At 43.3% G+C, this 26,972-nt stretch overlaps 1 protein-coding gene across 5 annotated transcripts in view; it reads left to right on the plus strand.

Annotated features, from left to right (window-relative positions):
- Positions 1-26,972, plus strand: part of SLIT3 (slit guidance ligand 3) — a 938,430-nt gene that overhangs the window by 883,231 nt on the left and 28,227 nt on the right. For all 5 annotated transcript variants that reach the window (XM_019534858.1, XM_019534861.1, XM_019534859.1 and 2 more), the window contains 3 exons: positions 1,816-1,953; positions 19,351-19,591; positions 23,334-23,464. In XM_019534858.1, coding sequence (XP_019390403.1) covers positions 1,816-1,953; positions 19,351-19,591; positions 23,334-23,464 — 510 coding nt within the window. The remainder of the gene's footprint in view (positions 1-1,815; positions 1,954-19,350; positions 19,592-23,333; positions 23,465-26,972) is intronic.

The following is a 26,972-nucleotide window of genomic DNA, read 5'->3' on the forward strand; positions in this document are numbered from 1 at the left end:
TGCCTTACAAACCATGGATTAGATGTATTTCAGAAGAGCAAAGAGAATTAGCACTTGCATAAACTAAAATATGAAATTATTTCGTGGCAGAGCTACTGCTGCCAGTGCTGAGCTTCTGTGCCTTCAGTGGGAGGCACAAAGTAGGCCCATAGTCCCCCTGGTTGGCAGCCAGCCAAACTGGCCAGAGAATAGGAGGTGTCTTTATTTGCTCCATCTTTTCCATGCAATAGAGGAGTTTCTCTGCAGTGAATTTAATCCAGTCACTGAAATACTCTTTTAATGTGTTTGGTTCTTCTAACCCCATCAGATGTAGAGGAAAGAGGGTGGTTTTATCCATGTAGCTGCAAAAGTTCTGGTGTCACCTCTCTTGGCTTGTCACTGTCTCACCTCCTGCACACTTTCTCACTGGGATCACATGAGACTGGACAGCGGATCCACAACCTTCCTGTATCTGTCCTATGTACAGCTCATGCACAATGGAGCTGCACCCATTCTACAATCCCAAGGGCCTTCCTAGCTAGAGGAAGAAGCTGGACTTGCTCTTAAGAGAATGAAGACTCTAATTACTTCAAGGAAGGAAATCTGGACTTCAGGAGGGCATGGATCCATACCTTATAAAATTCATAGTTGGGGAAATTAAGGAGCTTCCTTTTTTCTTTTTTTTTAGTGAGATGCTTGTTATTTTCTAGTTGTGGAATAAAATCCAGCTGGGAAGAGTGAAATGCGGCTTATGGACAAAAATGCATTCGAGCCAGACTAGAATTTATTGTCAGAAAGAGCTTGTTCAACTTTCCAAAAAGATCTGCTCCTGGCCTGAGACCTTGGAGCACATTTTTGTATGGTCAAGTTACAAACCTCTGAAAATAAGATTTATAATGGAAATGCTGACACAACCTTAATGCTGCAAACTTAACATCTACAATAAAAAAACAGCCGATGTGTGCAGTTCTTGGTGCAGCCTGTGTCATTTCTTCATAAGATTAAGTTGCCACCTAATGGCAGGAAAGTAGTATTGCACCATATGTCAACAGGAGACAGGATCCAAAATGTCCAGCTGCTCCTGCTCCAATAAAGTATTTATAACTAAAAGGATAATGGGTGGTGAATTAAAATTTGGTAGTTACCTCGTTTAGATTTTCTTTTGCCTTTCCTAGTTGTTTCCAGGGCTGGGTTCTGTGGCTTGTTTGTACTTTCTCTTCAGGAAAACAAAGCTTATTGTGTCCTTTGAAACTGCCATGAATGAAGCAGAAACCAAAGATAGTATGCAGGAGTCAATATCTTATTTTCCCTTTCTTGCATAGGATGCCTCTGTGTTAGGTCTGGCCTCCCCTAGACCACCTAACAAGATTTCCTAGGGTGGCATGAAAACATGAGACTGCTCTATGTCAACCTGTGTGTCCTGTCATGGCCCTAGGGCTACAGGGCAGATGCTATTAAAATGGAAACTAGGCTCCTTCTAAATTTTGAGTCAGCAACACTTTCAAAATCTTAGCTGAGGAAGCCTAGTTCTTTCTCACATTACATGAAGTCTAGGACCTCATTATACAGCTTCCTTCCTAGCAGCTCTGGAAGAGAAACAGGATAAGTTATTGCACTTTCTTCGAGAGCCACCAATTTATAACACAAGCAGTAAGAGGATCCAACATAGTTCTGAAAGCTTAGTTCTTGTGTTTGTCTGTTTTTAGATTTTTATCTCTAATGCTCTTAAAGCCTGAACCATACACTGTGATTGAATTGGAGATTGCCCAGTGTGTGTGCATTATCACTGGGATGCTAATGAAACAGCCTGTTGATGATGATCTTCTTGTGTTTCAGATGTGAATGCCTACCAGGGTATAGTGGCAAACACTGTGAAACTGATGATGATGATTGTGTGGGCCATAAATGTCGCCATGGTGCTGTGTGTGTAGATGCAGTCAATGGCTACACCTGTGTCTGTCCCCAGGGATTCAGGTAAGCAGAGTCACGTTCCTCATTCTGCCTGCATGTAGTCAGTGTATATTATCTAGTTTCTTTTATTGTCTTTTGACTCAAAGTTGAATAAACTCTAGCTATTGTATTTATTTGGCTTTTACTGTGTGAACTGATGGCTCGGTGCTCTGAATCTTGCAGATGTGTGGCTAAGACTATAACCAGTATTCTGTCCTTACATTTAAAATCAAAAGGATCTCAGAGACTGGCCTTTTGTCTGCACTTTCTTTGGACGAGCGCCAGGCATCAGTGAGGGACCAGCAGCAAGTAGAAGAGCTAAAGAGGCTGTAAGCTAAGCCCAATGGGGAAAGGTATCTTGTATTAGTCTGTAATGACACCTATGGCTGGTAAAGACCCAACTTTGCCATCTTTGAAGGGATAGTGTGTTGAGTCCTATCTGTCTGTCAGTACTGTGTGGGGTGTGAAAGGGATAAGGAGAGAGCAGAGAAGCTAAAAAAAATCAGTACCATGATGAGAAGTCAATGTGGGTTGGTGGTTTCCTTCACTCTTGCTCACAATGAGAGCTGTGTTCACACAGTGTATAAAAGAACTAGGCTTCCTATCGCAGCTTGTTCTGACAAGTTGAAAGCCTTAGCTCTCACATGTTACGCAATTTCCCTAGAAAAGGGCTGGAAATGCATTTTAACATACTAGAAATCAGTAAACACCTCAGGGGGAAATTGCGTATATTCCAACTAGGGACTCTATCCTTTACCAAAACAAAGAGGGCTAAACTTGAAGGCTTGTTATGTGGGTACTTCCTGTAGCCTCCACTTAAACAAAAATCTTTATGTTTTACTATACAGTGAATGGCAATTGTAGTGGTACTATTTGTTCTGTAATGGCTCCATTACAAAACTTCACTTTGGAAGGTTTTATAATTAACTTCAAGTAAAATCTTGTCATATAAAATTCTAACCAAAGATAGGTGCTTCCTTTTCTATTTTTTACATACAAGCCTTGATTCTGATCTTGCTTATAACTATGGGGGTCCCCTCAGATGAATTTGCTTCTCATTTATGGGCCCACATATACTTCAGGCATGGCTAATACTATTGATATAGTTCTTCACATACCAGACAAACATTTAGTTCCCTCCCAAAAAACTTGTTATCTACAGACACACTGACTCTGGCAATGTGTGTGTCCAGTGCAGCCCTTAATATTGTGCTTTGTCCCTTCAAAATCAACACGGCAACTCATGTGAGTAAATAGTGCCAAGAAGTGAAGATGTGAGGGATCAGACCCAAAGCTCAAGACAAATGAAAGTCACTAAAGCGGGGGAGTAAGAAAATGAAGCTGTTATTTGGAGTATGTCTACACAGCACAATGCACAATACCTTAGCTAGTAGAGTACTGGAGGTGGTAATCACGAGGTCACTATGCAGCTCTATTCAGGCTAGAATATATGGGCACCTATACACATGCTCCAGGGTGGGGGAGGGGAGTTGTTTTAATTAGAATGGCTCTTGGAAGCCTCTTTAATTAAAATGCCTGCAGCATCTCATGTATTCAGTGTCTTGTGTTTCAAAATGGCAGCTTATCATTGGACAAGCTTTAGTTAAAGCACCCCTGCTGTCACACTGAAATGCAGGACACTGGAGTGTTCTGATTAGAATGCTCCGGCAGACTCGATTAATCAAGTCTGTTCTGACACAGTCTAATCAGAACATGTTGGAGCATGTGTAAAAGTGCCCTGTGAGGCCAAGTGGAGCACTGCATTGGTGTTGGTATATGTAACAAAGCACAGGGTGCTCTGTTACTACCAGGGGCCTGAGTGGCAGCTTTGCAGCCTGCAGCTGCCTGCAATACCAATTAGGCACAGTTGCCTGATTGGGAACAAGGCCCAGCTGTGCTCTATGAGAGGTGAGCCCCGAACTGCAAAGGGGCAGCAGTTTGCTGTGGCAGCCAAAGGAACAACATTCAGCTGAACTGTTGCCCATGGAACATCCTTGGAGATAAGGACTGGGGCTATGGGGAAGGAGGAAGCCCCATGGTCCTGGACATGACTGAAAACTGCACCCTGCAGGGGACAGGTGGCCCGGTGGGACTGTGTGTGGCAAGACAGGCCCCAGAAATGCCAGGCCAGTCACCGCCCTGGTGAAAGGCGAGTATGGGGTGCCTTCTAACCCCAGCCCCACATTCCTGGTGGGTGAGTGTAACAGGGGGAACTTCTTGGAGCCCGTCTGTCATTCGCCCACCTGTTCCTGGGCTAACTGCCCACCTTGCTCGCTTGCCATGCTTTGCTGTTTCTTAATTGATTCTAATTGGGCAGGAGGCTGCCCATTCTTGCCCTGATGCCAGGGGGCGCTATCTGGCTCCGTTCCTCCATACACCACAGCCCAAGCCTCACAGATGACATCCAGGTGACACAATGCTCCTGGCCTACAGGCGGACCAAGCTTAGCTCTCTTTGTCAGGCCTCAGACACACATGTATTCATACTGCCTGCTGCTTACTAGGGCCTCTCACACTCCACCCTCTCTCACAGGGTCTCTTTCATGCATTGACAACTTATACCACCTTGCTCCCTCTCAGAGTGGGCCCCTTCAACCATAGGCTTTATCTAGTGTACACCTCGGGTGGCAGGTGTACCATCTTTTGGGCCTCTCCCACAACCCTCACTGGGATAGTGGCTGGCCAGTTACCTGACCGGGGCCAAACTTGCCCTGGCCACTCCTGGGGCAACTCTACACAGACACAGACACACACAGACACACACACACACACACACACACACACACAGAGCTCCCAGCCCTCTGGTTTCCCCCTCACTGGGGCTCTCCATCCACCCCCTCACTCAGGCTCCACATCCACCCCCTTGCTGGGGCCTACCCTTACTGGGGCTTCACATCTTCCACCTCTTCACTAGGGCTATGGGTCTTCCCTCCCTTAGGTGGCCATAGCCATAGCCTGCCCCAACTGTTACCCTTGGTTATGTGGGGATTAGGGATTAATGAGGTGCCCCGACCCGCCTTCCATGGGGTTGTAACTGGTTTGGTATTTTTCTGGAGGCTCCCACACCACTGGGAGCCCCACCAGGCCACCCACTCCCAGCAGGGTACTTTTTTTGGTCATGCCCAGGACCAAGAGCTTCCTGCTCCTACGTGTAGATGTTCTCTTGCAGCAGGTCAGCCAGGCGATGTTTCCTGCCTGGCTGCCAGCAGTAAACTGCTCTGTTTATATAGGTGGTCATAGTCCCAAAATGGCCACCATAATCAAGCACCTGCTGGCTGATTGACCCGGCCCTTAACGTGGCAGGCACCAACAGTGCCATGCCACAGTGAGAGAGAGCAGGGTGAGGCCAGACTCACTGAGAGTACTGAGGCAGGGCCCAAGTCAGTGGAGGGACCTGTGGCAGTGCCTTTAGGCCTAAGGCTGCATATAGAAGCTAGCATAAAGCTCCAGCAGGGTGGGGCCCTGAGCCTTGGGGAGCTATTAAGGAAGCTCCCAGGGTCAGGGATAAGGAGTATCCCAGGGAGGGCTTGGGGACAGGGCTCAGAGCCCTGATCCCAGAGAAGGGGTTGGAGCCCTGAGAGTGTGTATGGGCTTGGAGCCCTGTGCGTGTGTGCGTGTGTGCGTGTGTGTGTGTGTGTGTGTGTAAAGAGAGAACCCAGTAATAGCTAGCTGGAGGAAACATCTGGGTGGCATGCGATATGATAAGCAGAGGTTGAAGTTGTATACATAGGCCCTTGTCATCAGGGCAGATAAATGGGCAGCCTCCCACCTAATTAACATCAGATAATTAGTAACATCAAGGCATGGCAGGTGAGGAGGCTGGCAGCTGGCCCTAAGATGAGTGGGTGGGCCTATGTTTAGACTGGCCCTGGGATGCCCACATGTTACAGTATAGTGTTCCCAGTACTCAAGTTAGCTAGTATGAGTATCTCTACACAGTCCTGGATAATTAGTGCTTCTGCTTTAAGGACAACTCAGAGTAATTTTATTATGTTGATATGGTTATATACCTAGAGACAAAACAATCTCATCCTTTCTCTCACTCACTCACTCACTCACACACAGAGCAAATAAACTGTTTGTGTTATGGTGGGATTGGAAATATAGAAGTTTTCACTTGTTAAATTAGAATTTGTCCTGTTTCTGTAACATTTTCCATACGTATGTGAGACTGTTTTCAGGACACTGTTGTTCAGATTTTTATAATTTTTAATGCTCTTGTTGCCAAATAAGCTCTTTATGAAATTTCACAAAATTGCAGTATTCCTGAGGAATAACAGGAATTGCAACAAAGCTGAGAGTTTGCTGAAATGATTCTTGTTACACCAAACTATAATGAGATCTCATGAGATTCTAGCTCCATGTCCTGGATGCACACCATGAATTAACCATTCTCTGTCAGATTGCTAAATGGGTTGTCAGGTCAAATGATAGCCTGCCTTTTCAGTTGAGATGTTTGATAGCTAAATAGCTAGCTAGCTAGCTAGTTAAATAGATAGATTCTCTGTGTGTGTGTATATATATGTGTGTGATTATAAAATACACATACATACAGACACATCATATCTGGTCCCAAGAAGGTAGGATTCTGAATGTTTTATGATGTTAGATCTGTGCTGTTGGTGAACAAAGCTCAGCACAAGTTAGCCTGTAAATTTCAAGTCTCCATTCCTGACAGCTGCCAATATATTAGACTTCTGGAAATCTCCTGTCTGTCAAAGATAAGAGTGCTTCTCACAACGGATTCACTAATCATTGCTTGAGGTTAGGGTCTGGCTCCCTTCCAGCTGAATGTTTTCTGTATGTGAAACAAACAAGTACAGAGAGAGAAAAGTATGAGTATTTAGAAACCCTTTTCTGTGCACTGTACATATGATGGTTTTTCATTCTATTTTACCCTTTAACATTTTTTTCCTCAGCAAGTATTTTTATTGCAAAGCAGTTAGTCTTGCAGGCATTGACATATACCATGATGTAAGTGCACCCTTTCAAAAGATGAAATCCTACAAAAATAAAAGAAACACATAAGTTTCTTTCTTGAACTTTTTCCAACTTTGTTTCATTCCCTGTTTCAGTCCCCTGTTGGCCACAGTAATATTGAAGCTGGCTGCCCAGAAAGGGTAACAAATAGATAATTCCTTGGTAACATTTTAATAACAAAATGGCATAGGTAAGTTTTAGAGTAGTCAGTAATTTGGATTGCCAAACAATGTTCCTTTGGTTTCAAACCTTTTTATCCCAGCTGTCAAGCAGTAATAATATTCAGAGGCCCATCTAGAGATTTCATATACCCTGCTTTTTAAAGGCACGTTCACCACTTGGTAACTAATGTTTAGTGACATGTATTTAGTAAGGACATACTAAGTATATGAGATAAAATATTCAGTAGAGATGGCTAAAAATTCTCTGACAGAATAGTATTCCCTTGGAAAATTGGAGATTAATTAAAATGAAAATGGACTACTTCATTTTTTTTACTAAGACGCAGTGCAACTCAGGGTTCTTTCAGACATATATACACCTGGCTTCCTGACAGGAAGCCTCAGCAGCCCTTCTGGCAATGCTAGGGATCCCAGGTGCCCAGCTTTATAGCATCCAAGAGCCAGAAAGCCCCAGTTTCCAAGGTCCCCCACAGCTCACCTAACAGTTTGTTGTAGAGTGGGGCTCTGCAGGATCCAAAGTCTTCTGCAGTCCCCTGTGCCAACTGATCTGAGACAGAACCCCAGGCTTTCTACATGAACCCATATAGGAAGCCTGAGGTCCTGGCCCAGATCAGTCAGCATGGAAAATATTTCAATCTGTGGTATTCACTCCAAATCAGAACAAGTCATCCAATTCCAGAAATGGAATTGCCTTTCTGCACACTGCTCTAACACTGGCATATATGGAATACTTCCAGCCAAAGGGAGAAAGGAAATGGTACAGAAAGCTTAAGGAAATTCCTACAAGTAACACTGGGCACAATCTACTTATGTATTTGATCTGGTGGTATCAGTTTACTCATGAGTAAACTATTCACAAATAAATGCTCCCACGTAGGAGCCTACACACGCAGGGAACCGAGAGCAGATTTGCTGCTAATGGATTTCCTGGGGCCCCTTTAGGCTCCCCCATGGTGCTAGCCCAGGGGTTGGCAGGGAGCAGTGGGCTAGGAGACAGCTGTCTCCTGTCTGGTGCTGAGACATTACACCCTGCCCCTGGAGGCTGCCTGCTGCTGGGTCGGGGACAATGTCTCCTTGCCCCAGCAGCAAGGAGCTCCTAGTCCTGGCTCCCTGATCAGGCGCAGGGGACTTGGAAAAAGCTGCAGGGGAAGAGCAGGTCCCAGCCCCCTGCATCAATGTGCTGGTGGGGCAGCTAGCAGCTAGCTCACTGCTAGTTGCCGCACCAGCATATAGAGGCCTGGGGCTGGGACCTAGCCCATCCCTTCAGCTCTTTCCAAGCCCCATGCCTTGATCATCCAATCGGAACACGGGGCTAGGACTTGCCCCTGATCAGGACAGTTCCCAGCCTCCACTGGGGAGCCTGTTTCCTGCCTAGTTCTGCAAGTGCAGAGCTGGGGAACAAGATGGGGAATTTGTCCCGCACTCAGTTCCATGAGCATTAAACCAGGTTAGGAACAGGCTAGGGAGTTTCTTCCCTGCTCAGCTCCACAAGCACAGAGCTAGGTGGGATACAAGCTGGGGAACTTGTTCACTGCCCAGCTCTGCAAGAGTGGACCTGGGTGGGGAACAGGCTCCCCAGCCTCCAACAGCAGGGAGCCCCCAGCACCAGCTCCACACCACAGGGCTGGTGCTGGGTGACCCTTCTCTCTCAGCCCAAGCTCCATGGTCACAGGGCTCAGGCAAAGAGATCCTTATCTCCCAGCACCAACCCTGTGACCACAGGGCCAGTGCTGGAAGACTCTTATCTCCTAGCTCCCCAACCATGATGGCAGAGCCGGCAGCTTGGAGCTCCCTGCTGCCAGTCCTCACCTGGGCTCTGGTGGTGGAGCCTGCAGCAGCCAGCTCCTGAGGACAGGGAGCAATCTCCCATCCCCTGGTGGATGGCTGACTAGGAGCAGATTTGCTCCTGGTCAGTTGTTTACATGAATCCTAATGTGTCATTACTAATCAAAAGCAAATTTTCTACTTGCATTTGCAGGTAGCAAATTTACTCGCGATTAGTGAGGTTTACTGTGTAGTAAGCATGTGCATGTGTAGAGACACACGCTGACTTCACAATAAACTACACTACTGCACAGTTAAGCGTCTCATGTAGATGTGCCCACTGTGGGTAAGTGATGGAGTGAGGATTAGGTCCCAGATCTGCTTAATTTATTGCCTAGATAACACCAGTCCTCTAAGCTTTGATTATGAAATTCTATCTGATTTCTATCTGATTCTGTTAAGAATAAAATATGTGAATTAGGCTTCCTCTGCATGTTACGCTTAAGGCATGATTAAATAGTTAATCACACTGTTGTGGGATATCAGCTTTCTCAAACACAGTCTTTGTTTGTTCTGGGCAATTTTGCCATGCAGAACACAGCAAACCCCATAAATCACAGCACATAGCAACAAGACAAAACAATGAAGAGTCAATTCAAACCCTGGAGTCTCTTCCCACACCCCAAGAGAGTGCCCTAGTTGGTGTTGCAGCTGCTAGCTTGGTAACTCTCTCTCATTCTCTGAGCTTTAACTTCTTCCTCTGGCCAGCCAGTTATCTCCAGCAACTGGCCTAGTCCTCATAGTCAGCTGTCAGGGCACTGGGATGTGCCTGCTCCTTTAAGAGGACTAAGAGGCTGCCTGCAGATGTGTCGGGGGGAAGCTAACGAGGGACTCCTGACCAGAAGAGGGCTCAGACTTGAAGTATATAACCCCAGAGCCTGCATGGTTCAAATAGTCTCTTCTCCAGCACAAGGTGAGGAGCTCCTGGCTGCAGGGCTCCTAAAGGGGCCTGGACAGAGCTAAACAGCTCTTCAGACCTGAGAACAGAGGCAAGTTCCCTGAGCAGAGAAAGACTGACTTGTAGGACAATGGCTTTTGTTTTATATTAGCCCAGGGAAGGGCTTAGCTGGGACCAGAGGGTCTAGGAGTCAAGGAGGTCAAGTGTATAGGTTTGGGTATAGCCCAGGCTGGAATGTATACTCACTGGAAGATAAGGAAGGCTTGCTCTCTTAAAGGGGCAGAGGGGTGCTTCTGTTATATGTGTGTTTTTGTTGCATCCCAGGGGCTTACGACCTATGTTTTACTAATTAGTTTGATGATTTGGGATGGGATTATAAGGGGTGGTTACAGATCTCCCATTAGTATCCAAAAGGGGACACAATCACCTTGAGCCCTGTCAGAGGCAAGTTTAAGGCTTCAGCTTCTGTTGAGCCCAGAGACGGGCATAGTGCAAGGCTGCAGAGCCACACAAAGGCCAGGGGCCTGACACCCAAGCGAGGCGCAGCCACACAGAGGCCAAGACCTCTTCACCTGAGAGGAGCACAATCATGAGATATTGTTGAGCCCAGAGTAGGCACAGGGCTGCATTAGGACCACAGGGCCACATGGGCGAAGGGCCTGGTGCCAGGGGGGCACAGCCACACAGGGGCCTGGGCCCAGCAGACATGATCAAAAGGACCATTGACCAAAAGGACAAACGTGAGCTAGAGGCTCATAGCCAGGTCCAACGTAGTGGGGCTAGGCTAAAACACCTAGCAAGATAAATGGGGCAGAGGCCAAGGCCCCAACAGAAGGAACAACTTCATTGTAACAACTATGAGATATGGGGCATGGTGTAGGGGAGGATTTGGAGCTCACAATTAGCTCATAAGATTTGAGGTGCCCTGTGCAGCACAGTTTCAGAGTGCAGCCCAGTGAATGGCCTGAGGACCAGTGAGGATTAGTGGGGGATTAGCAGGACCGGAGCCATGAAAAGGCCTATGGGCAGCTTCCCTATTTATTATTTTATCATCAAGGCATAGCAGGCAAGACAAGAAGGCACCCTCAGGGTGGAGCTGATGCAGGGACCCTGGAACCCTGACTTGTGACAGCAGCCATCACCTGCTTACCACCTACAGCTAGGCTGAAATCTCTGCCTGCTGCATTCCAAAACCTGGAGCCTGCTACACACACCTTAAGTTGTGACCCAGCTACATGTTCAACCATCTAATGACATGATAAAACAAGTAATGAGCTACAAAGTTATTCCCCAAGAATGTATAGTAACATTGTAGTTTGCTATAATCATGCCATTAGTTGAACATGTGGCCAGGTACTGCCCTGTGGCTGGGAGCCCCACCAACTAAGGGGCTCCCAGCCACAGGGGTGCATCATCCACTGCCAACCCCACAGCTGACAAGGCTTCCAGTGGTGGCAGTGTTCCTGGTGCTGCCCTCAGCATGAGCCTCATCAGCTGTGGAGTTTGCAGTGGAGCAGCATTGGCAGCTGCAGGGCTTGCAGCAGGGGCAGCAGGGAAAATGCTGCCATCACTGTGAACCTTGCAAGGTGCAGGGCTTACAGCAGAGGCACTGCGGGGAATGTTGGCCCCACTGAAAGCCCTGCACCTCACACAGCTTGGAGCAATGGCAGCATTCTCCCTGCTGCCCCAGCCATGAGCCCTGCGGCTGATGAGGTTCACAACAGGGGCAGCTTTCCTGGTGCTGTCTCTGCTGTGCCTCCATGTTGGCTGTGGGGCTTGCAGCAGCAGGTGCTGGTGTAGGGGAAGCCTGGGATTGTAATCCCAGGCTACCCCTACACTGGCAATACAGTGCAATGGGCTCTAATGCACAATCCATGCATGTGTGGCATAGCAGGAGGCTTGATTGTGTGGATCACACATTAGCTCTCATTGTACATTTACCTGCATATGTATAGAGGCCCATAGGTGTCTTTTATCAATAGGCCTCTGAGATTTTTCATATAGATGTTATAGATTTCTTTGAGTTGTAGATGCAAAATGACCTGAAGTAAATGTGGTGGTTTTAGTCCACATCCTACCGGTTTCTGTATTACGGTGATCCCTAACTGGTTCTCATCCCAGCAGTCTCACATGAAGCCTGAGGCCCTGGACGTCTCAGAAATGGTCTGTTCTTGCTGTCCATACAGACCAGTTCTTGGTCTTGTTCAAAATAGGATTAAAATTCTGCTAACAAAAATGATATGCTCATTATTCCTCTCATAACTCTGGCCTTTTATACTTTTCAAAAACACTGTTCTGATGGGAATTCTGATTTTTTTGTTAAGATTGTAAATGCAAACCTGGTGAGGAACAGAGTTCAGATCTGTGATGTGCAGGCATGTAGAATCAACTTCTGTGCATTTACAAGATGTGCAGTGATACGTGCCTCAGGCATTAGACTACTAAGAGGAGAAAATAACTTTGCAAGTACTTGAGATGTAAGTACATATTGATGAGCAGAAGAGAACATTTGTGATGGCCTCAGGAATATAACTAGGAGGTATGAGATGAAACCAAGCAAAGACATGTTTGGCTAACTCTCAGGAAATGTTTCCAAACAGAATTGCCAGAACAACTTCTGAAGAATTTCATAGCTATGCTGTTCTAATAAATGCATGGCCACCTAGCAGTTTTTCTCTATCAAGGACACTTGAAGCAGCACAGTAACAGCAAGGTTAAAACCCTTTTTCTCCTGCTCAGGGAGCATACACTAGCTGGTACCAAGATAAGCCTCAGATGCAAAATTAAGTACCATTGATTCCATTTAATGGAGAACTGTAGTACACATACACACCAATCATTTAATTCCAGGATTAGCTATTCTTTGCTAATTTATTATTGTTCTACATGCAGCACTTCAAGCAAGCTGCTTCAAATACTTGACATACTTTTCTCCCTGAAATATTTTCTGTGTGTTTTCTGTCCAAGCTATAATTTGTTTACCCCCTATGTGAACTCTGTTTCTACAATTTGTGAACCCCTATTGGGTAAAACCTGACTTGTCAAACCTTCCCTTTAGCAATCTACCTAACAACAGTGTTGTTCTGATAAATGTTGCTCTAGAGGGGAAGCATATATTAAGACTGTTGAGCTCCATATAAAACATGCTATTTTATTTCTCCATTGTGCGATGTTTCAGGGCTCCCCATTGTGATATTTTGCTGCAGGAAACTCAACAGTGATTATTTAAATAAAAAAGGATTATACAATCTTGTTGAATCCAACCCTGTGGGCCCAGGCAGTTCACACAAGCAAAGCCAGACCCTGACTTCTGATTGTTGGGTGTACAAAAAGCTCCTGATAAACCCTTGTGGGTAATGTAACTTTTAGATGGTAGTAGTTGAACAGCTATGTCTCATGGAACTAGCCAGTGAATGGAATGGCATTGCAGGGGGTAAAATTCACAGGATTTCATGTCAAGATGTTGTCATTAGAGCTCTTTAGAAATCTTTTAGACTAATACCAACCAGAGGCAAATCCACTTCCTACAGCCCCTGTACTTTGTTAGTGAAAGCTTCTGTCATGTAGGTGATATTTTTGTAAATGAACATGAAAATGTTTCTATAACAACAACTTTAGTTGGTCTTTGCAGACAAAACACAAATGACTAACAGTAAACCAGATATGGATTAAGGGCTAGGATACTAGTGTCACTTTCTGCCATTTATGTGTGGGAGAGTATAAGGTATTTAAAGAGCTGGTTGCAGCTGACATTGGGTTATCAGAGATTGCTTCCTGCTGACTCAACCATGCCTAGAGTTGGAGGGCTTGAACACATGATGAGTTCACATTAGTATAAGCCAGGAGCAGGCAGGTGCCATAAACCTGTACATATGTGTAATTCACTTGAATTCTAGTGTAGAATCAATCTAGGAAAATAAGGGGTTTCATTTTGCTGACATAAGGTACGCTGGTGCTGGGAGCCATGTGTCCACAGCTATTCCAGAGTAGCTGTTTGCTGTGGAAAACTCAGGTTTATTATCTGCTCTCCACCTTCCATCCCCCAGTGATGAGGCTCTGTAATTGTGGTGTGAGCAGCTAGCTTCATGTATGTCTGCTTTTATATCATTTGTCAGTGTATGACCCAATAAAAATTATACAAGTGTAAATATGCCATGTGTTTGGGCCCTTATTTCTGCCTTACCTCACAGAACAAGTCACCAGTCAAATACAAAGATCTCAATTTGTGACAGAAATCACATGATAATGTAACCAGTCCTTGGATAGAAAACTGCCATAATTGGACAAGTGCACTCTAGTGTCTAGCTAGCAGCTACAGAGACTGGGATTAAATTCTGCTTTAATGAATGCTTCAGTTTTCATTAGCTATATAGCTGCATCTGACAAGAATGCTAGTAATCAGTCAAGTCTTTGTATCTAGGGGTATTAGCTACTCTAATAACTAACAAAAATTGGCTGCCAGTGTATCTAAGTTAACTTCCAGTAAAACTGTTACAATTTTGTTCCCTTTGTTTTTTGGGAAAGTGCCCTCCCCCCCCCCCGATGATTTTATTGTTGAAAATTATGTGACTGCCCAGTGAAGTAAGGGAAGAGGGTTGTGAGGACTTAAAGAGATCACTGGGGAAACTCTGCTGCTCCAGTGATGAACAAGAGTTCCTTCCCATATCTGTCTAAACTGTATTTGAACTTTTTTTAGCTCATCAGGAATGGTTGTGAAAACAATTTTACCTTTGACATCCACCAAACTGAATCAGGCACCAAGCAGTGATGGTGATAAAACTGTTTCCTCAAAGATAGTACCCCAGGAAGTAATAGCTGGACTTTCTCATTACAACTGATGACAGCTGAACCCTCCTCTGTATTATCCATATACTCAGTGTATTCCTCAGTAGCAGAATGTGATAAAGCAGTGTAGTGATTGCTTAGTGATGCAGGTTCCTAGATTATGGTTGTGAGATATATTTGTTTAACTGGGAAAAATAGTAAGTTGGCCAGTTTCTCAGCAAAATCATTTTCTTCTGGTGGAGGAGGTTTTCTGTAAACTGTGGGGGAGCATTCCTCTGGGAGCCCCATGTTACACTATTAGCAGCATATGATTGTGACCACTGCAGTGCACAACACATCAGCTCAGAGAAATGGGAAAGCAATAGATTCCTAATTACAGTTACTCTCCTCTACTTTGCTTCATGGAAGTACTCGCTGTGAGACAACACTGCTGTAGAAATATGGAATCTGGCTGTGTAACACTGCTGAGTTTCTGTGGTGAATGAAGGAAGTATTTGGTAATACAATAAGAAAAGTGTTGAAATGCAGTTTGGCCTGAGAAGCAGAGTTTGATGCTGGCTGTGAAGGAAAGAAGAATGTTTATTTACATTAGTACATTTTGATTTTACGTAATGCTAAGCTTTGGGACAGAGCAATTCCCAGGGGTGACAGACATAAAGTAGGCAGAGGTGAACTGAGCACTACAGCCCAGGCCTGTGAAACAAAATTTTGCTGCCCTTTCCCTGCCTGGCACTCCACAATTTGGTGTAACAGATTTCTGCTTGCCAGGGCCAGATCCCTATAGGCAGAGCCAGCCTGTGGATCTGGGGAAGAGTTAATGAGCAAATTCTGTGGATGCTTCTCATACTTTATAAATTCAGCATATATAAAAAGTGTGCATCTGTATGGTGCACCTACCAGATACCTCATGCAGAAAGTCTGAGCCCAGCTGCTTCCTTCCTGTAGCACTGGCTATTGCCCTGTGCCTTCAGGTACACTTTCCCAAGAAAAAAGGTGGGAGAAGGGAAGCCAAGAACTTCTTTGCATCTGTAATTCCTCCAAATCAGGAAAACTCTGAGGCCTGATATGAAAGCAGAAACACTGTAGAATTAGGTTCAAAAGAATCCAAATATAAATAATAGGTATGCTTTACTCTCTCTTCCTTGTATAAGGTACCAATTCTGCTCACAAACATGATCTAAATTCAGAGTCAGTCCATCAGTTCTGGTGGCATATCAACGTTTTCTGGGATATTAACAGCTCTCTTATATAGTACCAAGAGTTACCAGTTGGTTGTTACCAGAAATTTGCTAACTTTTAAGTTCCCTGCCATGAATTGGTACCCACAGGGCCCTTACTAAATGTTGTCGCAAAAAACCCAGGTTCTGATATCCATGGTTAAGCTGGAATTGTTGCTATAATAGCCAATGTAATTCCCAGGCTGGAAACAGACATCTTAAATAGAATGCGACTCCAAGGACATCTAAGCTAGGGACAGACATTACACACAAACTGGTTTAAGTGATCAGAAACTGTTTTAAACCTGTAACAGAACAGATGTTCACTGCACATAAACCAGTTTGAAAATGGCTGAAACCACTTTGAGATAAAGCTGGTTGAATGTAGTATCAGACTTAACTGATTTGGGTCAAACTGATTTATGCAATATCTGTCCCAGACCCCATCCTGGTTTAAGTTAAATCAGAGTCTCTCAGCATCCCGGCATGCTCTCTGGGCTGGGCAGAGCTCTCTGTTCCAGAGAGCTGGGCTGGCCCCTCTCCTCTGCTCCCTGGCTGAAGCTCTGGCAGAGACTTCACATACATTAGGGTCTGCCTGGCTTCCTCTTGCCCATCTCTCCTCCTCACCACTCCCTGCTGAAGCAGGGATCCCCCCTCACACGCACGCACTTTACAAAGACACCTCTCAGCATTAGGTAGCATACCACATACTGGCTATGGTCTGTACTGTTGGAGATGGAACAAAGGCAGACAGGACAGTGTCAGCTTAGGGCTTTTTGGAGCTAAGCAACAGGTAGGTGGTAATGTCCCTCCACTCCTTCCTTGGTAAAAGTTGTTTAAGAAGAGCTTGAACTAATGAGAGAGGCTGTTTGCTTTCTTAATGGGCTGATAAATATTGACTTAGGAGTGATATACACTGTGTTATCAACTCCCTGCTGGGCTGCTCAGGAGGGGGGGCTGATAATCCCACCCAACTCAGAGCATCCTGCCGGGGACTGGTTATGCCCTCCCCCACACACACACCTCAGCATTGTGGAAGGAAAGGGAGGGCTGCACTAGCTCCCCCGGCTTCTAGACTAAGCCACTGCAGGCATGTGCCTGCATTTCTGGAATGAAAAGGTAATGTCTATCCACCTCCAAATCAGTTCAAGCTTTGGAGGTTAGACTAACTTGCAAAGATTGAATCAATTCAGGCTCAGGCTTTTTGAATGTCTGTCCCTAGCCCTACAGGCATCTCTGGTTGTTGAATCCCAATTTGAGGTGTGTCTGCAAGTGGGGGGATACCCCAGCTTGCAGATGTACCCCCCATCTCAGGAAGCAGAGGAATCCCCTGCAGGAGATTTCCTCCATGCACTTGCAAGCATAGAGGGGGGAAATTCCATCTACATTGCAGCCTGTGCCCCAGGTGGCTACCAGGAATACATATCTTGTTAGCATGCATTTCCAGGAGCAGCATGGGTCATAGGCTGCCCCTCCATGCTTGCAGGCATGCCAAGGGAAATCCCTTGTTAGAGGGATTTTCCCGCATATAGCACTGATGTATGGAGCACATGTCCGCAAATGGGGAACTCTTGCTTGCGGGTACTCTCCAAAGCCCTGACTTCCTCTGAAGACATGCATCTGGGTAAGCAGAGACATCAAGACAGGCAGTCCCAAATTTGAGGGAATTCCCAAGGTGTGCAGGACCAGACCCATAAAGCCCATGGGGCCTATGCCCAGGGACAGCTGGAGCCTAAAGACAGCTTTACACTGCCAGTGCTGTCTCACCATAAACAAACTGAGGCAGGCTGCAATAAAGTAGCCCAGTTTATTTCTACCTTGTCTCATGGACACAGATTTGAGCACGTGTGTTGCGACAGAAGGTTTGGACGTCTGTTTGCTTTCACTTTGCACCACTGTGAAAATTTTTATGGTGGCACAAAGGTTACATCTCTTTCCACCTTCAGTGTTGGCAACAGTTACTGCTTGGTAAAGGGCTTACAATTCTGTTCTAATTTTAGAGAGGTTGTCTACACAAAGCCCTGGAGCCTGCAAGTTTCAACTGCTTGCAGTAACGGAGTGTATTTTTAAAGAGCTCTGTTATTCAGTGGAATTTTCTCTCCAGATCAGGAAATTCCCAGTAGGGCAGGTGGAATTTGAAGGCTCCAGGACTGTGGTGGGCATTATAGCACTTTGTGCGAGCATATGTGTCTGCCACAACCCTCTTATCAAAAAGGCCTGTGATACCATGGTGATGAGTGCAGTACAGACTCTCAGATAACTGAACACAGAGTGCACAGCACAGCAAAGCCTTGTTTACATTCTCTATGCACTGAGCAACGATTCTTCATCATTTCCTTTGTTATTTGCAAGCTGCAGTGGTTCCAAATGATCACAGAACTTTGTTACACTCATTAGCACAAAAAGGTTTTGTTGGTTTTGGAAAGCTATCATAATTAGAAACTCTGCGGCATACAGCAGGTGCACTGATGGGCTTTTCTGCCTTGAACCTCTCTGTGGGATTAGCAAGATTGCCTGCTAATGTGGTAGCCTCACAATACTCCTGGATCATTTGAGTTCACTAGATATATTGGGCAGGGTTTCCAGTTTACTTTATACAAATCAGTTGATCAAGTAACATCACACTAAAAGAACACTGCATTTTTAATGGTTTTTCTTCCTCTGTATTATTTAGCACAGATCAGTAAAGTTTCATCATCCTGGCCTGCTGTAGAAGGCAAATAGTCTAGAAATATTTCTGATTCTATGAATCAGAAAACCAACACAGAAAGGTGAACCACAGCCAGTGCTAGAAGATATGGCCCAGTCCTCAAAGTTCCTGTGTTAATATGCATGCTTTTGCTTGTGCTATTAAACAGCTAAGTGTCAGCCACAGAGTACAGGTCTGGACCTGAACATCCCCCAACCTCAACCTTCATGAGTGCCCAGATCTGGCTTTTTGGTTTTGAGCCATCTCTAACTATCACAGACCTTACTTTTCACTGAGCTCATTCAGTTTGATGACATAACCAGAAGCTCATCTAAACAGTGATCTGATGTTCCTGCTGCTGTTAGAAATGGCAACATTGGGTAGGTGCCCAGGAAGCAGCATGATGTCAGTGTATTAATCCTGTATGCTTCAGAAAATGGAAATACCCTGAGAGGGAGGAAACCTCTTTTGGACTTTATACATATACAAGGAGACCTTTAAAAATGAAAAAAACACAGAAACAGATTTTGCCATGTATCATCTGCTTTGGTAAGATGTCATCAAGGCCCAAATTTTAGATCTGAAATTTTAAGTAAGGAACATGTGTGTCTGGGTGTATGGAGGGTGGAAAATCAGTTCTGGAGCTTTGGTTCATGCCCACACTGTAATAAGTTACTCTATTTTCATACATGTAATTTGAAGTGCAGGGGGTCACAATGCCATCCACTGTGCAAATCTCAGGGATTCAGAGTACTGTACAAATGCTTGAATCTCAGGTCTTGAAAACACTTCCTGTTTGTTGGATGGAGATAATCACAGGTGCTTTTTCTTTCTTTTCCCATTAAAGTGGACTCTTCTGTGAAAATCCTCCACCAATGGTTCTGCTGCAGACCAGCCCTTGTGATAACTATGAATGCCAGAATGGGGCTCAATGCATTGTTGTGCACAATGAGCCAGTCTGCCGCTGCCTGGCTGGTTTTGCTGGCCAGAAGTGTGAAAAACTCATCACCGTCAATTTTGTTGGGAAAGATTCCTACGTTGAGCTGCCATCAGCCAAAATCCGTCCTCAGGCAAACATCTCCCTCCAGGTAAGTCACACAGGAGAGGCTCTACCAGTGTAGTGTCCTTCTCAGGGTCCTTCCAAGAAATAACCATTTGATGCTTTTCATTCCATGGATTTATTGACCTAGGAAATGATCATTGAACATATTTGGTCCTAACTGCTGCTCTGACAACAATGTTACTTGTGTGACCTCCCCTACCAAATTCCCTGCTCTTTTATCCCCTGAGATATGCATCACAAAATATTATTGGCCATTTAAACAGAGATATCAGCAAGTTTCCCTGTCTTGCTGCTGATTTATGGAATAACCTTTCATCCTGCATAAATGAATGCTTGATATCAAAGGACAGTGTTTGTAAAAAGATACTGCTCTGAATAGCTTTTCCAGAAATCATATGGATTGCTCATTTACCATACATGTACACTTAGAAGGAGATTTTAGTCAAGTGATTACTTGGTTCACTGGAATTTAGTTTATTTTATGCATTTCAAAAGACTATGAAAAATTAACATTATGGTTACTATGTGTTTTTGCACTATTTGTATTTGCTGAATCACAGATGCTTTGGATTGGAACCACTAAGTGCAATATTAGATGCAGTTTGGAAGTTATTTGAAATCACAATAAGAAGATTAAAATATTCATGTATCCCTTGAATTAATCATAATCATTTTCTACTGGCCATAAGTAACTGAGGGGCCAACCTGATATTTTTAAATAGCTTCTACTTAACAGAAGAGAGAAACAGAATTGATCTACATCATTTCTGCCTTCCATATATATACCAACCATTGTGCACCTGAACTACTTTTAGGCCAGCTTTACACTGTAAAAGCATAGGTTTAAAGGAATCAGTGGGCACGTTTACACGTGCAGTTAATGTGGCTGAATAAACTAAATAAAAGTTTTATTGCTTCCAGGCGCCCCATTTGCACATGAGCCCAGGAATGCAACACATTGAGCTGCTCCACCCTGACTCAATATGCTGTGAAGGGCCTACAGTGCGGGGCAACCTGATAGACAGCCCCCACACTGATGCACCTTCCTGCCCCAGCTAGCCCATCAGCATCTACATGTCATTGCAGCAGAGTAAATAATTTTGCCATAGGATAGTACTTATGTCTGTCAGTACTGTCCTATGACGGAGTTTAGTTTAATAGCACTGCACATGTGGCTAGTGCCATTTTACTGCAAAGCTAATTGGTCAACTCCACAATAAACGTCTTGTGTAGCCAAGCCCAGTAAAGGTGTGAGAACGAGGAAGTACCTCACCTCACATTATTCTTCCTTAATTTTGCTTTATTTTCTCAATTTAAAAAGCAAATGTTTTGGAATTGGAAATAATGTTCCAAGCCTATTTGTTAGAGCCTAAATTTAGTAAAATCAAAATACCCGAGGAAAAGACTTGGAAGAATGCATTTTAAAGGCTTATTTAGATGTTTTTAAAAGGTTTTGAATAGTTACCTCTGTCAAAAAAGACACACACATCTATTCACAAAGAGTATTACCAAAACTACTAATGAGCGCAGTCAGAAGCCCACTGAAGTTAGTGCATTTCTTTTTGCTAATTTTTAACAGGATTTTTATATCAAAGCCAGTATCACCACCATCTTTTTAAACTTAAGTCATCCATCACAAGCAAATGTATTTCAAACAAAATGATTATGAGATCAAAATTTGGTGTCTACCTTAAAGATGCATCCTTATCCAAAGGTCTTATATCCTAGAGATTTGTATAGTTGAAAATAGATATATATAGATAACTATATATAGATATATATCTGTATACATGTAGATATATATATTAATATTATATATTATTTCTTTGTAATATATTAATGTTATGTATTATTTCTTTGTATTATTTGCTTCCAAGAATAATAATTATTTTATTATGATGTAATAATGCAGAAGCCAAGTCTGAATATACAGTTTTTTATGAATCATGACTCCATTCCATGTGCATACTGAACTTTCCATTTCTCTTCTAAATGTCCTTGTATTTCAAATCATCAGAGTCTCTGCAGTACACTGAAAGGTCAGACATTCTCAGTGGCCCCACTGTACCATAGGTCAAGTTCAGACCTGAAAACTTGACATTTTCTATTTAAGTAAAATGAAAGAGGTAAATTTTAACTGGCACTAATTTGAAGGCCAAGCCTGCCTATTACAAAGAACACATGGCCACGTGTTCTCACATTTTAGTTTTCATACTAAATTTTGTTTCTATATCTGGCAATTAATTGCCAGTAAAGTGAAAATAGATTGCTACAGTGACCATTCAAAAGAGAGGTTCCAATTAAAAGCACATTGTAAGAAAATCAAACTGGCTCTTTCTTAAAGGCCAATGAAATGTTTTAAACAAAAATCAATTAAAACATGTAACTGTTCTATCTTGCCACTTAAGTGCCATTTAAAAGCCTTTGAAATGTTTGTTACAAATTAACTCTAGATAAGGTTTTGTTCATAGTATCTGTTGTTTTCTTCACTCTCATAAGCGGCACCTCGTAGACAGGTATATGCCTCCCTTATGAAGTTTAGCCTTTTTGCATTTTTAAGGTTGCTAAAGTTGGAGCAACTAGAGTGCTGTTATACTCTGTGTTGACTTCTGAATTGCAAGTAATATTGGTCATAACCAGGGATCCTACTTTTTTTTCCAATAAAAAAATCCCCAATTTTGGGATTTAAATAAGTTACAGAAGAGCCACATTTTTCCATTATTAAAATGAAACAGCACTATATAGATCTATGTATTAGTGGTGTTTCATTTTAACCACAGAAAAATGTGGATTTTGGGCTACTTTTTTTATCCAAAAACTGGGGGGGGGGTTAATCAAAGAAAATCAGGATCCCTGGTCATAACTAGAGTTTAGTGAATAACTAATAAAGTGTCATCTGTTACGTACACTTTTTCTTTCCCTGTTCACAAAATGTCTATAAACAAACCACAATTTTCTTGCTTTTATTTTTGCTAATTTTGATAAATTCCATTTACTGCCTTCTAAAGACTGCCATTCAAGCTGTTATTTAGTAGTGATTTTGTAATGAACATGAGTTGCTAATAAATGACAAAAAAGTATTCACAGAAATGCAAGAAAACTAATTCAACTGGCACTAGAATTATGGCCCTTTGAGTCCAAAGAACCAGCTCGCTGCCACTTGAACTAAAGGAAAGATGCCTTATCTAGTGGTTGTGGGATTTGTGTGGGGCCACCTACTAAATGACACCTCCTTTACACCTTTGCACAAAGCCAGTAGATTACAGTTAATCATACAATCTGTGGTGAGTGGTGAGGTCTTTACACTTGGGTTTTAACTTCAGTTTCCATTAGTATTTGAAGGTGAAAGGATAAAATTCACAGGCCAGGAACATTTGCTCTGGTGAGCCCCCTTTTCTAGGATACTAAACTAATGCTCAGAAAGCATTCATTACAATATGAATGGAGATTTGCAATATTCATCATACTTTGATGCCCAAAAACTCTTGCCTGTCTGCTGAGTTTGGTGAGTCCTAACCAGAACCCAGCATCTGCATTACCATCAATATTAACTTGTACTTAGTATCTGCATTACTCACCTTTACAATAACTTAAGACAGAGACCACGGACAAAATAAATGTGGAAAAGGAACTACCACTTTAGCTAAGGGGAGGAATTTGCATTGCCAGTTCTCCTCTAGTGCCTATAATATCAGTAGCACTGTTAGTCTAAATAAATGATTTACTTAACTCTTAAGCAGCTTAATTTGACTGTTGATGTTTTACAGGTAGCAACAGATAAAGACAACGGCATCCTATTATACAAAGGTGACAATGATCCTTTGGCTTTGGAGTTATACCAAGGACATGTGAGGCTTATCTATGACACAGTGAACTCTCCACCTACCACAGTATACAGGTAAATGCCTATATTATTACAAGATGTGTTGCCCCCAAAGATGGAAAGGTAGGATTTTCTATGAAAAGTGAAGGGGGAACACATGCACCCTTCCTTCTTCCCAGGGAAGAATCTCATTTTGATTTACAAATATTGTCAACTATTATTTAATGAGCCAGGATAGCTTTAACTGTGCTGGTGCAAAATTAAGATGCATACATCACTATAACAAAGCAGCCAGTATTGTCCATAAGTTACCACTCAGGGTGTTGGAGCGATTGCAGTTATGCGCCGTTGTAAGTGTGAAGAAATACTGTGATTTCTCAGATATCGTAGTAAATTTGTTCTTGTTAAATGCCGGCTTTGTAAGTGCCCATTTTAACTGGTTTCCTCCCATTGATTTTGACAGTGAACACAATCCTGAGAGTGAGAGCAGTTGAATGTAATGCTAGTATTACAGGACTGCACGCTTTTGAAATGGGAAGAAAGGGATGGACTTTGCTGGGGGGCAGAATATTTTTGTAAGCAGTGATGCCAGCATTAGCACCACAGATATTAGAGGTAAACAATAGGGCTAGATGACTCTGTTGTCCACAGTAGCCTGAGGTTTGGAATTGCAGAGACTCCAAGGACACAAGTTTGTACCTTTTTAGCCACAGAAGTGAAAATATGGAAATATAATCCATGTCCAGAGTGGGTTGCCTTTATTTAGGTTCCTGACTGCACAGTCTGGAAATCTTTATTTCACCAAAGCCTGTCCCAGACTGACTTTACTCTGGTCATGTTCAAAACCTTACTCTCTCCAAGGTGTTCCCTGTAGGGGTAACACTGTATCCAGACATAGCCCTGATGATTTGAGTGGAGTGCCATGTAAGTGCTACTGTCTGATTGCATGAGTATTCTTACAGGATCAGGGCCTTATTTTATGTACTTGCTCCTAAAGTGACAGTGCACTATCACAGCAAGCATAAAGATAAAATATATACATGGAAACAGGATGTTCTTCAAACTTTTTTCCTAAAAGATTGCTTAATACTCTGGGATTCTAGCCTCTCAGAAACAGGGTAGTTGCATCATGGCTTTGTTAGTAGCTGCTCTTTCTTCCATTTAAGGAACTGTGATGTATGTAACAGAAGAAGAAAAACCAGTAGGCTGCTTCGTGTTCTTGTAGTGTGAAGGCCAGCTGAGTAATGAAATGTCATCAGCCAGCCAGTCGTGTGTTGGAATGAGAAGAGCAGCGTTTAGATCTGTGCTGGTGCATCCACCCAGGAAGGAAGAAAGAGCTTTGTTAGTGGTCTTCAACAGTGATGCAGTCTTAGTCGGGTAGGCGGGAAAATGCATTCTTTATTCAACTGCTAATCCTAATTGATTCCATGTTAGAGCAAAGCCAGAGTTGTTAAACAGTTTTATGCCACTAATTAGAACATAGCGGAAGGCTCATTATCTGCAGGCAGCACACCAGGTGACAGATCTGAGTGGGTGCCTGCTCTCAATTGTCAGTGGCAGAATGATGCTGTGACAGGAGCTGCTTCCGACAGCAGAGTGCTTTATGGATCTGCTACCTTCTGGCAAAGTTGCCTGGAATGGCAAGCATCAGTGTCCTCATTATTCCTGTGCCCTTCATATTGATCAAGGAGGAGGTCTCCATTCAGAATGACACCTCATTACCATAAGATTAATGGCCTGCTCACTACATTTTGTGCTGTGTGATCTGTTGAGATGGGAAAGCTGCTGTTTAATACGATGCCCTTTCTGAAATGTCACCCTAATCTTTTATTAGTTTAAGGAAGATAGCAGAATAGGATTAGCATGAAGCTTTATGGGAAAAGATTAGGCTGATTAAAAAAACTGCAGCTAAAGAATGTCAAAAAGGGACTTCTAAATGGATTAAAAAGCTTGTTTTCCTTAAGGGTCAGGGCTGAGGAGTAAGGGAAAACCGTTCCTTGTCCAAAAGTTTAAGGCCAGAAAAGACAAGTACACCTCTATTCTGATCCCTTCTGTATTACCAGCCATTATATTTCACTCTGCTGCTCTGATATTGAGCCCAGTAACTTGAGGATGGCTAAAATGTATCTCTAGAAAGGTATTCCGCCTTAGTCTGAAGACCTTGAGAGATCATGAGTCCACCCTTTCCTTGGATAATGGGTTCCAGTGCTTAATTTCTCATTTGACTTTATCTGGCTTTAGCTTCCAGCCACTGCTGTGTCTTTCTTTGCTAACCTCTTTAGTACCTTGTATTTTCTCCCATGAATTTACCTATAACTATAATTAAGCCCCCCTAAAGTCTTCTCTTTTTAATAAACTATTCTGATTGAACTCCTTAAACTATCCAATTTTCTGTAATCTTAAAATTATTTTCATGGCCGTTTTCTGCACTATCACCATTCTCTTAAAATGTTGATGCCAGACTTGCATGTAGCATTCCAGTATCAGTCTCAATGATGCCATGCAACTCTCTGCTTCTGCTCCTCAGTTGGATATCTAAAGCCCTTGAAAAATCCTACTGCAATACCACAAGTGTTTTTTCTGGCTTTGAGGTGCTTGTCTAAACATGAAAGTCCAGATTGTTTCCCACTGGCACAATCAAGAGTTGCTGCTTTTTAGGGGGATCCCCTGGAATTTTACCCTGGCAAAGATGAGGGTAAATTTTACTGCTGCTCTTTTTTTAAGAGTATTTTCTGGAACATGGAAAAGCTATAAATACTGACCGGAGCTTTTCTGTCCAAACCACACTGGTAGAGACTGCACACCTGGCTTTTACTGGGCTGGCTTCTGTTGTAATCTGTGAGCACTGGTTCTGCACTGGCTGTTTGTAGATCCTCAGTAAATGGGATGCAACAGGTCACAAGCAGTCTCTTCATCTGTGGTTCTGTGGTAGGGTCTAGCTAGGAGAGTGAACATGACCTGGAAGATTTATAGAGAATATTGAAAAGTGATGAAATAAACATGATTACATGGCTAACACATTTAATGTTCTATAGGGATCAAATGAGATCTTAACTTTCAGAGGTCACAAAAATGTGTCTGAAGTACCTCCAGGTGCCACACAGCCTTAATACCCAGCCGGGGTTAGTTTTTATACTTCACTATAATAAGCTGCATGGATTTTGCCTGATTTTTGTACCTTGTGCTTCAGGGAGTGTATTACAAGCCTGTTCTTTGGATCATTAAACCAACCCTCTTGCTAATAATGATGTTACTGAGTGCTAGAGCTAGAAGGATGGATGTCGAGAGCAGGCTGGGTAATGTCACAAAGTTAATTCCCATCTTGTTAGTATAATGCCGGGAACAGGTTGTATCCTTTAAGCAGCATTAAGAAAAAGGGAAATCTGCATTTTTATATAGGTTTGAACATCATCAGTTTTTAAGTTTTCAGATGATGGGTGTCTTGCGTGTTGTTATCCTGGAAGAGTAATCAAACAGTGACATGAAATGATAGCAGATTGCTAGCAGGCCAGGTGAAAATAACTCATCTTGCTTGCTCAGTGTCTGCTTAGGTTGGGGCAGTGGGATCTTCTTTTGCTCATTT

Source organism: Crocodylus porosus, unplaced genomic scaffold (genome assembly GCF_001723895.1).
Source record: "Crocodylus porosus isolate Cpor-Errol unplaced genomic scaffold, CroPor_comp1, whole genome shotgun sequence".
NCBI lineage: Eukaryota > Metazoa > Chordata > Crocodylia > Crocodylidae > Crocodylus > Crocodylus porosus.